This window comes from Dendrobium catenatum, unplaced genomic scaffold (assembly GCF_001605985.2).
Source record: "Dendrobium catenatum unplaced genomic scaffold, ASM160598v2 fragScaff_scaffold_621, whole genome shotgun sequence".
Lineage (NCBI taxonomy): Eukaryota > Viridiplantae > Streptophyta > Magnoliopsida > Asparagales > Orchidaceae > Dendrobium > Dendrobium catenatum.
The window spans coordinates 17,437,488-17,453,238 of record NW_021319083.1 but is presented as its reverse complement, the minus strand read 5'-3'; the positions used below and the strand labels follow the sequence as shown (position 1 = coordinate 17,453,238).

Below are 15,751 nucleotides of genomic sequence, written 5' to 3'. Positions count from 1 at the left end.
TCTTTAGAAAAACTATATTAAGCAAAACATGATATAACCCTAGGAAAATCCCCTTAAAGTGAGGCAACCTAAGCTCTTAAACCTTTTAGAAAAACACTTAGGCACATAACTAAGAAGCTTACTTTCAATAACACATAAACAAACTCAAACAAACTTGGTAGAAAACAAACGTTAGAAACTGTATAGGAAATCACGTAAACCCTCAGAACAACCACGAATGATCACCTCACATACAATACACAAATTAGGGAAATGTGCTCAAAGGAAGGATCTAACCATTAATTCACCACTAAAATTTGATCCTGCACAAATCTGCACTCCTTAGGCAAATACTAACAGAACATGGTAACAACACAGCCTCACAACTTACAATATTTAGAGAAGAAAAATATAGATGGAAGGGAAATCATGGAGAGAAGAAGAAGAAAGAAGGTCGAGAGGAAGAATAAGTGATAAGGGAAAGACTAGCTCGCAAGCTACGAAGGAACCCTCAGGTTGAATTTTTTTTTTACCCAAACTCTTTTTTATAGTGGAGTTTCGACCACTTTATATAGGGGAAGGAGGGAAAAAGAGCATTTAATTGTTCAATTAAATGAGTGATCATTTCAGCCAATAAAAGCAATCCAAATCAGCTCTCAAAGGAGAAGCCAAAGCATTAAGCATAGGAATCAGCAAAGGGGAAAAACGAACCAATGAGGGAGAGTGGAAGAATACCAAGCAGCCAAATTAGCAAAGGGAAAATCCGAACAACCAAAAGGGGGAAATGGGCCAAGCCCAATGAGAAAAAAAACAGCAGACAACTAAATGCCCAACTAGCCAACAAGGAGCTAGGAAGTAAAACCAAACTCAAATGAAAGGACAATGGTGTGATCCAACCTGATAGCACCGAACCCAGCATGATTATTGGTTGTTTTCCATCATAGGGCAATATAAATTTAAAATACATAGCGTCCAATAACACAAAAAAATAAAAATACATAAAACATAAATTCTTGAATACGTCAATTCTTCCACAATTTCATCTCCTGATGAGAATGCATTAGTAATACACTGATAGATGTCCAAACGATGAAGCTGTAACTCATCGGCTTCAATTCAAGAATAGTCAGTCAAAGGACATCCACTCTATCTAACCAAGAATTTTCGGTGCACCTCATGTCTTGTCTGGGTAGTACAAATATCCACAACATCATCTATAAGATCATCACTGGTTTGAGCTGGAATAGTAAGGGACAAAGTCTCTTTATCGACAGAGTCAGTCGGCTCTCCAATCTCCATCATATGTAATAAGATTGGCAGCATTAAACACATGAGAAGTTCCTACAAAAGATGGGAGGTCCAATAGATAAGTATTTGCCCCAATCTTCGAAGTATTCAGGATCAAATTTCTTCCGGCTTAATTTGCTAAATGTGCCAACTGGTAAGCACTGTCGTAAAAAATAAGCCATTACTAGATCTACTTGAAAATAACATTCTCTTTGGTGCTTGTCGGCTGTTGTCTTGTATTTGACATTTGCCATACGGAGTTCTTCTAAGACCTGTTGTTGGACCAATTGAATGTGTTCAATAATATCATTAGCTTCAACACTGATTCGACCATGTATAGGTAATGAAGTACGATCCAAGATGTGGGGAATGGGTTGGCCATAAATAGTTTCAAATGGGGATTTGCCATTGGATCATTTAATAAAATTATTATAAGCAAATTCGGATTGGGATAAAATCAAATCCCATTGGGAAGGTTTTTCTCTTGCAAGACACCTAAGAAAATTTGCTAGACTTCTATTTTCTACCTCAGTTTGTCAATCTGTTTGTGGATGATATACACTACTGAATTGGAGAGTAATTTCTAATTTCGGCCAAAATGTTCTCCAAGAATGACTTAAAAACCTAGTATCCATATTTGAGGTAAAAGTTCAAGGTATGCCATGCAGTTGCACAATTACTTTTAAAAATAATTCAGCAACATGAGATACATTAGAGGTTTTCTTACAAGGAATGAAATGGGCCATTTTACTAAATCGGTTAACGACAACAAATATATTATCAAATTTTCGGGTTGTTATAGGTAATCCTAAAATGAAGTTAATGGTAATATCTTCCCAGAGTTTCTTTCAAATCGGGAGAGGAGTATATAGGCCAGTGTTTTGAATTGTTCTTTTGAATGGTTGATAGGTTTTACATTCTTTAACAAACTTGGATATATGTTTTCGCATGTGAGGCCAATAATATCGTTCATCAACTAAGCTAGAGTTTTTTTCTTGACCAAAATGACCTAATCCTCCACCATTAAGTTCTTGGATGAGTTTTTTGCATAGAGAGTTTTGGGTGATACAGAGTTTAGCTCCCTTAAATAGAAATCCTTATTGAATGATAAATTGAGTAGAGGGGTCAATTATGGAAGTACAACATGATTCCCAAAGGATTTTAAAGTCTGGGTCTGTGGTATAGTTATCTTTCAAAGAATCTAGGGAGACCACAGTTGGATGAAGAGTTATTTATAAGTGGGTTCGTCTGCTTAAGGCATTAGTGACTTTATTCACAACTCCGGCTTTCTGTTTAAGATGAAATGTGTATTCTTGTAGGAAAGATGTGCACTTAGCATGCATTCGATTTAAATTTTTTTGAGGCTTTAAATATCATAGTGCTTTGTGATCGGAGTTTAACACAAATTTCCTTTGAATAAGATAATATCTTCTGAATTTTAGGGCTTGGACAATCGCATAAAACTCTACATCATAATTTGAATATTGGGATCATGCATCATTGAGTTTTTCACTAAAAAAAGCGATTGGTTGACCTTCTTGACTAAGGACAGCTCCTATGCCAACATGGGACATATCACAATCTACTTCAAAATTTTTGTTAAAATTTAGCAACCTACGAATAGGTGTTTGACTCATTTATGTTTTAATCAGTTGAAATGTCTTTTCAGCTTTAGAGGTCCTCTTTAAAATCGCCTTTTTAAGACAATCAATGACGGGTGATATCAAGGTACGAAGTTATTCATAAATCTAATGTAGAAAGAGGTTAATCCATGAAATCTTCTAACTTCACTAAGATTTTTTGGAGTCAGCCAACTTTGGATCGCTTCTATTTTAATGGGGTCAACTTTAATACCATATGCAGAGACAATGTATCTTAGGAAGGTCAAAGTATGAGTCATGAAAGAACACTTATTTTAAGTTGATGTACAAACTTTGTTCTCTTAAGTTTTGAAGAACTTGTTTCACATGTTCAAGATGGTCATTGGGTAAGTATTATAAATCAGGATGTCATCAAAATAAACTATAACAAAATTTTCAATGAAGGAACGTAAGATATGATTCATGGTTCGCATAAATGTATTAGATGCGTTTGACAGGCCAAAGGGCATGACTAATTATTCGTAGAGACCTTTTGTTTTAAAAGTTGTTTTCCACTCATCATCGGGTCGTATTTAGATTTGGTGATATCTACTTTGTAAGTCAATCTTAGAAAAAATTTTGGCACCACCAAGCATGCCGAGCATATCGTCAAGTCTTGGGATAGGAAATATATACTTGATGGTTATCTTATTTATGACTCGATTGCCAACACGCATTCTTCAAGTTCCATCTTTTTTGGGTGTAAGTAGGGTTGGGATGGCACATGGATTCATGTTTTTTTATTAGTCCCTTAGTTAAGAGTTTAGTTACTTGTTTGCGCGGTTCTTCATGTTCAATAGGACTCATACGATAGTGAGGAAGGTGGAGTATGTTTGCTCCAAGTACAAGGTCAATATAGTGTTGTATATCTCTCATTGGAGGCAAGGAATTGAATAAATCTTCAAGAGTTATGTCTGCATATTTGTTGATTAGAGGTTGTATTGCTACACGAATTTTTTGGTTCATGTCAGCCTCTTTACTTGCCAAGAGATAGATTATCTCATAATTTTTGAGTTAATTTGTATTGAGAAACAATTTATGAGTGGGTGAATTTGAGGTTTTTTGGACAGTCTTAGTGGGAGGATCGAAAATATTCTTTTGGAGATATAAGGTGAACTCTTTGTTGCCTTGGGTCAGGGTGTAAGTGTTTTTCTCCCAATTGTGAATAGTCTTATGATCAAATTGCCAAGGTCGACCTACTAAAACATGACATACATAGAGTGGCATCATTCACACTTGGTCTTAGTAAAATCTTCCGGTTGTGAGGTTGACAAGGCATTGCTGTGTGATTGAGGCCTCTCTTCCTTTAAATCATGATATCCTATAAGGCTTGGCAAGGGGTTTTGATTTTAGTTTAGGCTTATTTACCCTGAGTTGTGACACAAAATTTTTGGAGTTGCTATTATCAGTCATGAGGTACATAATTTTCCTCCTATAGTATAAGGATTCGAAAAATATTTTATCAAAGCCATTTTTCTCTGGTATCAGTTCTGGTGGTCATGACCCAACATATAACTAAGTAATGATCCCCTTGGTCACCTTCAACATTAAATGGTTTTGATTCTTCCTCTTTTTCTTGTTCATACTCATCTTTTTTTGAATTTTTAAGGTTATCCTCTTGTTCAATGTAGTTAGTTCTAGAGGGTTTATTTTTTCTATAGGCTACTGATAGGTGACCATACAAGCCACACTTATAGTATGGTCCAATTATTTTTGCTCCCATTAACACTTTTCCTTTCTCATTAAATTGGGTTTCATTATAATTTGTTTGTGGATTTGGATTTGATGAGATTGACCTTATGCCTTCTTGTGAATTTTGAGCTTTACTTCCTAGAGATTGCTTAGGTTTGGTTGAATCAAATTTTTGATTGTTGTTTCGTTGTTGATGTTTTTCAATTTTCAAGGCCATGCGATAGGCCTCATCGAGTTTGATTACATGATGAATGTTTAGTTGATCTTAGAATGACCACTTTTGTTCATTGATGTAATGATTTATAGTCTATTCTTCAGTTTCATTTAAATCGTTTTGGGATTGCAGTTTATAAAATTCTTCAGTGTACTCTTTTATGTGTCGGGTTCCTTTGCGAATATTATTGTATTATTGGAATAAGGTTCTGACATAATCAAAAGGTAAAAATTTTCTCTGCATTTTTTCCTTCATTCTATCCCAGGTTTGAATATTCTCTTTGCCTCTCCTTATAATATCTGAAGATTTTTCCACAAAGTTAACGCTTATGACCAGTCAGCTTTAAACTAGCAAACCTAACTTTTTTATTTTCAGGGATTTCATTCCATTCAAAAAAAAAAAAAAAAAAAAAGATCCACTTTCTCTACCCATTCAAGAAATTGTTCAGGTTTTAGCTTGCCTTCACATTTATTGACGTCGATTTTAATTCTGTGATCCCACGGTCTATTGTTTCTATATTTGAATTTGTGGTGCTTCATTTTCGTTGTTGTGCGTATTAGAATTGTTTAGATTTAGTGCAGTTAGGTTACTTCCATTTGTTGTTGTAAGTTAGTCATTTGTTGCATAATCATATTTTGCCAATCCGCTTGTTGATTATTTTGATTATCCATTTTTTTAAGAGAAAGGAAAACTTGCAATACAACTTAAAGCTCTAATACCAAATTGATGCAACCTATCTTTCTACACCTTTTAGATGAATACTTAAGCACACAACTAAGAATTTTCCTTTCAATAAAACATAAACAAACACAAATAGAGAGTGACTTGGTAGAAAACAAACGTTAGAAACTATTTAGGAAATCACATAGGAAAGAAAGATACAAAGCACATAAACAATAATAAACCTTAAAACAACCACGAATGATCACCTCACATGCAATATACAAACTAGGGAAATGTGCTCAAATGAAAGATCTAACTAGTAATCCACCAGTGAAATTTGATTATGCACAAGTCTGCACTCCCGAGGTAAATACCAACAGAATAGGATAGCAACATTGCCTCACAACTCGCAATGTTTAGAGAAGAAAGATACATGTGGAAGGAAAACCGTGGAGAGAAGAAGAAGAAAGAAGACCAAGAGGAAGCAACAGAGGATTGGGGGAATGCTAGCTCGCAAGCTACAAATGAATCCTCAGGTTGAATTTTTTTTACCCAAAATATTTTTACAATAGAGTTTCAATCACTTTATATAGAGGAAGGAGGGGAAAAGAGCATTTAATTGCTCAATTAAATGAGTTATCATTTCAACCAATAAAAGCAATCCAAATCAGCTCTCAAAGGAGAAATGGAAGCATCACACACAAGAATCAATAAAGGGGAAATTGAACAGCCAAAGAGAGGGGAAGAATCCCAAGCAGCCAAATCAACTAAGAGGAAATTCGAACAGCCATAAGGGGGAAATGGGCCAAGCCCAATAAGGGAAAAAATAACCCATAACTAAATACCCAACTAGTCAACAAGGAATAAGGAAGCATGATCAAGCTCAAATGGAAGAACAATGGTATGAGCCAACCCACGAGCACCGAACCCAGCATGGTCATTAGTTGTTTTCCATCATAGGACAATACAAAAATAAAATACATAGCGTCCAATAACACGAAAAAATATATGAAACATAAATTCTTGACTGCATCATAATGCATATAATAATCATTTAAATCCCAAGAAAGCCCCCCTCTTTGAATTCTCCCTCCTAACCAAACCTGAATTCTTTCTCTAAATGGCTGCTAGACTCCACTTGCGGGTTCGGGTTTGGCGCGGGGAATGACGTTCCTGGATCAACCCCTCCTGGATTGGTCTTATTGGCGGTCATGCTTCTAGTATGGTCACATATGACCAAATGAGCAACTTAGTTTCCAACTTGCATTTATTGGAATAAGTTGAAATGTTTGAGATGAGCCATATAATTTCACAAAGTCAAAAGCATAACAATGAGGCAATGATTGAATTTGTTAAAGCTCTTTGCAAGGTATCATTGGAGGTGTTGCGTTCTGTCTGATCCATGTATGTTTAACCTTACAAAAATAGTTGAAATTGTGCTTTGCAACATGAGGCGGATCATGCCTTTTGTGGTCTAACATTTGAAATGTGTTGTCTGACTTCTTTTTCACCATTGGTTGCTCAGATAATTTTTGAATTTCAATTTTTCGCAATTGATTCATTGCGTCAGTTCGCAATGAAATTCTTGGATCATGAAGAATTAGCTAACTGAAATATCCAGAAAGAATTTATGAAGCCTTTTATCATTGTTATGCGTAAGAGTAGATAAGTTGAAATCATGAAATTAATTATCAGATTCATCTTCCAGTTGGTATTCTCTCGGGTCAAGAGTGTAAAGTCAAGATGGAGAAGCAAATTTATGGTCTTCACTACAGCCTCCTATGAGGAGCACAAAAACATAGTTCTTTTGGCCTTTGAGATTCTCAAGAGGATTTTAAAGGATTAGTTCCCTTACATAACTGAAACTGAGAATGCTACTTTCTCAGACTGCATTAATTGTCTGATTGCTTTCACTAATTGTAGGTTCATCAAGAATTTTAGTTGCTAGGCAATTTCTTTCCTTCTCTTTTATGCGACTAGGCTTGCTGAAGGAAATTTTGGAAAGAATATGGAGGCTTCTGCAAATAATGTATCATCTCTCCTTAGGTAAAAAAAAAAAACCTACGGGCAGCAACAAGAGGCCTTTGACTGACAATATAATTCACTTGTTAGCAGAAGCAGGGAATTTGTGGTGCACATAATAACTCGCTTACAGGCGTGGACAAAAAGCTTGTACCAAACAAATCAGCCCGCCTTGGGGGAGAATAGGGAAACTTGTAGCAAGAAGGATAATTCTTCTACAAACACGAACACGATCTCCTAGTGTTGATTGAACAAACACCCTCTAAGAATTGTGCTAAATGATAACTTGAAGGAGACAAAATGAACTAAATAATATCTCTCCAATATACTATAATTGAAACCTAACTCGCCTTCAGTAAATACCATTGTATTTGCAATACTTGTACAAGCAAACATAAGGTTCTTGAATTTCAAATGAAATATTGCACAGTTTTCGATGACAATCACTTGCACAAAAGATATATTTAAATATTTTAAAATGCCCCCTCATGCATTAAAATATGATTTCCTAAACTTAAATGTGGTTCATCGAAAAGCATGCATGTTAATTTAAAATGAAAATTTAATTCTCCCGCATGTGCTCCGACAAACGTGCTAAGTTTGCAAACGTTAATGTTTGAAAATGCTATGCGGGGGTTCAATGCTCACTAATATAATTTTTTTTTTCAAATTAAACACTCACATGTGCTCTGACCGTTGTTTTGAACTCTTAAATTAATGGTTCGAGAATGCTGCATGGGCCAAATATTCAAATTTCATTCTCCTCCTTAAAAAGTCTGGAGTCGACATGACTTGGATTGACAAGCAAATATCTAATCATAAATCAATTATTTAATCCCCAATGATGTCCGTGTTGAAAGTTAATCTCAACCGGAGGGGACTCTATCCTTTCAAATACCTTTAAACTTAAACAAAATATATTTTCAAATGACTTTATTTAATCCCCAATGATGGCCATATTGAAAGTTAATCTTGACTGAAGGGGACTCTACCTTTTTAAATGCCTCCAAATTCCAATAAATATAAACATTTTCAAATGACTACATTACCCCGACGATAGTCATGTTGAATGTAGGTCTCTGCCGTAGGGATAAATTCTCAAAGATCTACTAAGCTTAAAAGCTCAACATCTATCAAAATATTACTATTTAAAGCAAAACTCATCTCCGCAACTGTTTGACGAGGGTGCTAAACTCAAGAATAACTCTAGTTTACTAAGAGGGAATATCCAAATTGAGAATATCACTCAAATTCATTCTCAAATATTATTTTGCCAGTAAGGACGTGACATTTGTCCTCTAATAGGTGATGTAGACAAGGGGGGTCGAATCAAACCCAAAAAAATTGATTTTTGACTACTCCAGCTCATTAATGTCAAGTCGAAGGTTAGCTCATTATGAGCTGGTTTTTAGTTCATTTATGGAGCAAAAAATTAGCTCATTATTTCTTTGATCTTGTCTATTCTCCTTCCCCCCCTTTGTCTATTCGTTTCCTGTGCTTGGCTCTTGGGTTCCCGTGCCATGGCTCCTTGGTTTCCTCGGTTGGCTGCTGGTTTTCCGTGCTGGGTGGTCTTTCCCGTACCTTGATGCTTTGGTTCCGTGCGGGCCTCTTGGGTTTCCGCGGCTGCCTCTTCTGTTCCTGGCTGGGCTGCTTCCCATGGCTGTTTGGGGGGCTTTTCCGTGGCTTTGATGCTTCGTTTCTTGGAGTTGACTGTTGGCTTTTCATATTCTCTATTTAAATAATCTTTTAAATTAATGTTGTGGCTATTTGTATTCCCCTCTCATGCCTATATATAGAGTTGTTTGTGGCTGTTTTAGATATGTTATGATGTGATTTTTGGAAATGTAAACCTGCGGGTTTCGTTGGAAAAGCTTGCGAGCTTTGTCCACTCCTTCTCACCCCCTCTGGAAATCTTGCGAGCTCTTTCCACCCTTCGTCTTGGCTTTTAACCTCTTTCGTCTCTCCGCAAGTTTACACCCCACCTGTATCCTTCTTCTCAAAGTAAGCAAGTTTAGGGTGTCTTGTTTGAGTCAAGTTTGTAAGAGTCAAGTTTGTAAGTCTTTCATTTTATAATATTAAAGTTTGTTTTGTTTAATTTGTCTAGTATTTGTGAGTTTTTGTAAGTTTTTAGATCTTAGAAAGAGATTGTTTTTGTGACAAAAAATTTGGGAAGAGACCCAAATTTTTGGTTACATCAATAGATGGCTTGGCCGGATGGCTCCACAAAATATGTAGCTTGGCCAGATGACTCTATGTGGTAAACAGTTATGATTGGTCCTCTAATCAGTGGTTTGGCCAGAAGGATCTACAAATAACTTGTGGCTTGGCCCGGATGGTTCCACATGGTAAATGATTATGACCACATCTCTCTGATCTAGTGGCTTGGTCGAACGACTCGACTTTCCTACGGTTATGGCTAAATGGCCGTATGTTCTCTAATGGCTATTACTATTGAGTAATGAATTATAAGATATAATCGATAGGGAACAAAGCCCTATGTTAGTTAATATTGACTTGAATTTGTCCCTTAGGCAAACATTCACCCAAGTCTACAAGATTCCCTTGTGTGAAACAATCCATGGCTGACGCAAGGGTCCTTCAGTCAAGTTGGGTCGACTACCTCCTCTGACTAAGTGGACTAGGGAACATGATGATCCCGGACGACGAAACCATAGGATCTTGATCAGTTTCATCATCATTTATCCCCCACCCTCTTTAAGTGCAAGGTGGTGAATTTCTAAATTTAAATATTAAATTTTACATCTAAAATTGTTGCTACTATACGTTGGATACTAAGTATTTATTTAACGATTAGCCTTAATAGAAAGTACTCACGAGTTATCGAGAGCGGTAATTAACTATAGTGGTTTGCACCTATAGGAAGCCATAATGCAGATTTTAAAGTCCTCGCTGAGAGAGCGAAATCTCTGTGTAGTATCTTATCTTTATCTAATCCGCCTTCTGAAAATTTCCCCTAGAACTTCATGTGTTAAAATTCTCCCCAAATATATATGCGAAGAGGCTGAGGCCCTAAAGTTCAAATTTTTGGAGCCCACATGATGATGACTAGGGATAAAAGTATTTGAGATCTAACAAAGGATCAAAAGTAACATATATGAGAACGAGACTAGGGGTGTAAACGAGTCGAGTCGAGTCGAGTATTTGCCTTATCAAGCCTGGCTTGTTTAGTCCTTAATGAGCTCGAGCTCGAGCTCGAGATCGAGCTCGATTAGTGGGCTCGAGCTCGACTCGTTTAGAAAATATCAAGCTCGAGCTCGACTCGAAAGCTCGAGCTCGTTTGAAAAGCTCGAGCTCGAGATCGAGCTCGTTTGAGAAGCACCAATGCATGTGATGGATATTATTATATATATAACTAATATTATAAATATAATATATATAATTATATCGAGTAGCTTGATAAGCTTTCGAGTCAAGTCAGGCTGAGCTTGAACTCGAGCTTGTTAATCATTCGAGCTCGATTGTAGGCTCGAGCTCGAGCTCGAAGCTCGATAAGCTATGCTCGCGAGCTCGTTAACGAGTCGAGTTCGAGCCGGCTCACGAGCGGGCTCGGCTCACTTACATCCCTAAACGAGACCATTTGGGATATCAAGTTCCACAGGACCGTGATAAGGAAAAAGGACTAAAGTGAAAGAAAGGTAGAAAAAGATAGTGGTTTAACTTATAGTTTTATATCGAGTGGTCAAAGTCATGTCCATAATTCATAATCTTCATAACGGTTTTACATGTTGATTTTGCTTACAATTACCATGCGGCAAAGGCCTATGCCTTCTTTCCAAAATTAATTTTACGTTACTTAATTTAGCTGGTTAATATTTAATTTTTTTCATTAACAGGTTATGTCCATGCATGCTTAACTCTTTGATGTCTCCTAATTCTAATAATCAGTTTGTGCATTATTAGCACTAAAATAGAATTGGTTTGTTTTCTCTTCTGGATTGTCACTATCTGAAGCTTGTTTTCCTTGTAGCTACTTAAATAATATTCATTTATTTTGTTGATTCTTTGTTGGCAGTGCACTAAAGTATGCACACGATAAACTTCATCAATCATCTTGGTTCTCAATATGATTCTCAACTATAGGCTCTATAAATTCTTTAAAGTAACAACTTTTCCTATGCATTTGGGTGGGGATATTTGCTATTTCTTGTTTATAATTGATGAAATGTGCCAATTTTGCAGTTAGGTTAGATATAAAAAGATGAGGTTATGAGCATATATTTGTTAGTTTTTCTTGGAATAGATAGCGTTTAAAATAAAATTATTAGATAAATTTTCCTTTTGATGCACGTATTGCTTGTAAATTTTAACATTTTATTGTTCTCAAATTTGTTTTTGCTTAAGGAATTACATTAATTTTGATGATTTAGTATATTAGCTGTAATCCATATTTGGACATAATGGGTGTTTGACATACTTATTAGATATTATTTTCTTTTGGGGGACCTGTTATATTTGTTAGATAATATTTATTTATTTTTGATTATTTAATCTATTATCTGTGGTTCATATTAATTCCAGGATGCCAAGAAAGGAGTGCTCTTCATTGATTTCCCTCCAGTTTTGCAGCTCCAGCTAAAACGTTTTGAATATGATTTTATGAGGGATACCATGGTTAAGGTGTGCTCTATTAACTTACGGACGTACCTTTGATCAGTGCACCTTTGAAATTGAGAATACTTTATTATTATTTTTTGCGTGTTCCAGTTGGCTCTGTTATACCACTTGGATCAGTAAAGAATGCATCATGGTTAATCAGGAGCTGAACATTTTGTCCAGCTTTCATAAAATCTTTGTTTGTTATTGTTTTGCCTCAATCTTTTCCATAATCTTCTTTCATTACAATTTGATACATGCCCTTCTTTTCCAGAACCATTATTTACCCAGTTTGTAGTTGCATTTTTTTGTGCCTCGTGTTTAAGCATGTACACATGTACATCCATTCACAGCTTGCAACTGCTTTTATTCGCTCTGAAAAATTCATGCATGAGTAAAACCAGCGGTTTGTTTGCTGAATAAGGAAGATTCTGATCATGGTTGAGGCTATTTTTCTTGCAAGTATAGGTGTGAATGTATTCTGAACTTGGTTAAAAGATCCTAGTATTTTTTGAAGTTATTTCTTCATTATGGACTCTCAGCAATCTAACTTGTAAATTGAATATGAAGGCATTTTAGGATGGATTGAAATGTTTTTCGTAGTGTTTGCAATGTCATCACACGCACACTTGTTGGTGCAGTATATGTGATCTATTTTTGTACTCTTTGTCAATAGAAAATTTATTTTTGTTGTGCAGATAAATGATCGGTATGAGTTCCCATTACAGCTGGACCTTGATAGGGATAATGGAAAATATTTATCTCCTGATGCTGACAGAAGTGTTCGCAACCTTTACACCCTGCACAGGTATGAGTTGTGTCATACGATTCTATTTCTCCCAGATCTGAATTCCTGATTTGTACCCATATATGTTTTTTTTTTAGTTTTTATTTTGTTATACATTTCCCATGATTATTCTTTGTGCTGTATGCCTATGCAATCTCGTTATGCAGAAAATTGTCTGAATCAATTGTGCTTTCATTTAGATATGGAAAATCTGCCTGATGTGATTTTATTCATTGTAGTCTATAACGTTGATTAATGAAATAATTCATCATAAATAAAATGTATTTCAGGGAATCACTAAAAACTTGACTGATGGTAGGCTCTTGAAAGATCTTAACTATGTTATGAAGGAACCGTGAAAAGCAGTCTAAAATGAATGAGTTCCCACCCTTGGTGCTTTAAAATATCAGTACTCTTCCCCTTAATTGTTTGCAGAGATAGAGATGCAGGATGTTTTAAGATCTAGATCTACTATTATGAGATGTAAAAAAAGTATGCAAAATACATTAAAAAATTTGCAGATCACAAATTCTTAAATTTAAACAACTCTGCATTGTTTTCAATGCAAACTGAAAATATTAAAATGAATTTCCAAAATAGTTTAAATAGTATTCGCAAAGAAATTAGGGGTGACAATATTTGACACAACCTACAAATCTGATTCGAAAATTACGGGTTCGGGTCAACTCGTTTGGAAAATGGGTTGAATTTGGGTTTCAAATCTTGACTCGATTGCAAGTTTGGGTTCAGTTCAGGTCAACTTGGCAACCCGAAATCAACTTGGAACTGACCCACAATCAAGCTCGCGTCCACTTGTCCATTAGCGTTCGTCACATGTAGTCGTCCTTGTGCTGCTGTGCTTGCCCCATTGCCCGCACGCAGCTTGTCGCTCGCCTGCGCTTCACCGCACACGGCGCGGCATGCCTGGACATGTCCGCACTACACGCCCCCTTGCCAGCTCCCTTGCACACGCCTGCTTGCCAGCTCGCCTGTACACACCTGCGCTCGCTCGCGCAGTTGCATGCACACTCGCCTGTGCATGAATGCACTTGCTAACGCAGTTGTCCTCAATCGGGTCAACGTGTCGGGTCAACCTGGGTTAGGGGCAGGTTGGGTCCGGGTTTGCTTTTTAAACCCATTTTGTCGGGTTGGATCAATGGAAGGCTGGTCAATTTCGGGTTGGACCCGGACTCTACCCGAAAATCCATTTTGATACCTCTAGTAGAAATTTAGGGCCAAGAAAGTGGCGCAATAAATTAAAATCCAACTTATTGAAAATTAGAGTATGTCAGATTTTATTAAAATCAATCCCACAATTAAATTGAATAACAAAATTTAGAGCATGGATCCAAGGAATTAAAACAAAAGGAAAGAATGCAATATTTTCAGAAGTATAAGTCTTATGTTTGTCAGAGGAAATAATCTTTCTTAGAATCTTCAAATCTTGGACTCAGATTGGTTAGTTAACTTTCGGATGTAGAAGTAACTGCATATTCAATTAGAACTTTTTTTAAACCAAATTCATTTGAGTTTTGAACTGGCCATAAGAATCCTATTTTTAATAACTGAACTATATTGGAGATTTCCCTATTTACCCACAAAACCCTTCAAAATTACATAACTGGACTGTTAGGAAAATCCTTATAACATATTAGTTGCTGAATGCTCGATCAAACAATTGGCAAGTCCCACATCTGCTCATAAGAAAGGCTTTAGGTTTGACATCAGCTCATTGGAAAGCCGTGATAAGCAAAAAAGTAATTAATCATGATGTGAAGATGCACATCTGAAATGGCAGAGGAAGCTTGCAAATCTTCTTGGAAGGATGCACATCCCACTATCGTAATAGAAGCCAACCATGATTCTTGAAGCCTAGTGCAGGAATTATAGTCGTAGAATCATATAAGAAAAATAAATTTGAAGTGGTAGTGTGATAAGGAGGCAGGCTGATAAGAAGTCAGATGCAACCTATTCCTCTTGTTTGAAAATAAGAATCATAGAGAGAAGAAATAAGGCACAGATATTAGGAGGTTATATTAGGATGTTGTAGGAGGGCTTTACATCATTTCTATCTAACTTAAAAAGTACCATTGTTTCATGATATTTCAAGTAAATTTGGGCATAATTATTGTATTCATGTTGAGAAGCATCAAAACCACCATAAATCTGTCTCTCAACTACACAAGGTATCTCTAATATAAAGTATCAATAGTGGGCACAATTTCATACCCTATTATTGTTTTGATAGCAAGGTTTGTATTATAGTTTGATCAATATTTAGATAGTGTATTGGATGTGAAATTCTGTGATTCATGCTATAAAGTCAAATTCATATATATAAATAATTATACAACAACAACATTAAGCCTTTATCCCACTACGTGGGGTTGGCCACATGAATCATTTTTCTCCATTGTGTCCTATTAAAAGTCAAATTCTCGTTTAAATCTAATAAAGAAAGGTCATTCCTAATATTTTCTAACCAAGTCTTTTTAGGTCTACACCTACCTTTCTTAATATAAGTCAAATCTAATACCTCTACTCTCTTAACCGGGTCATCGAAAGGCCGCCGTTTTATGTGACCAAATCATCTAAGGCGATTCTCTCTAATCTTATCTTCTACTGGAGCTACTCCAACCTTTTCACGTATATGCTCATTTCGTATCCTATCTCTAAGGGTAAAGCCACTCATCCACCTAAGCATCCTCATCTCTGCCACACTTAACTTAGTATTATGCTTCTCTTTTAATGGCCAACATTCGGCACCATAAAGCATTGCAGGCCTCACTGCCATCTTATAGAATTTTCCCTTAAGTTGAGGGGTACATTTCTATCACATAACAAGCCCGATGC

At 36.2% G+C, this 15,751-nt stretch overlaps 1 protein-coding gene across 1 annotated transcript in view; it reads left to right on the top strand.

Moving 5' to 3' along the window:
* Window positions 1-15,751, top strand: part of LOC110105447 (ubiquitin carboxyl-terminal hydrolase 12) — an 86,596-nt gene that overhangs the window by 9,311 nt on the left and 61,534 nt on the right. The window contains exons 9-10 of the mRNA XM_020834958.2: window positions 12,037-12,135; window positions 12,810-12,919. Of these exons, the coding sequence (XP_020690617.1) occupies window positions 12,037-12,135; window positions 12,810-12,919 (209 nt within the window). The remainder of the gene's footprint in view (window positions 1-12,036; window positions 12,136-12,809; window positions 12,920-15,751) is intronic.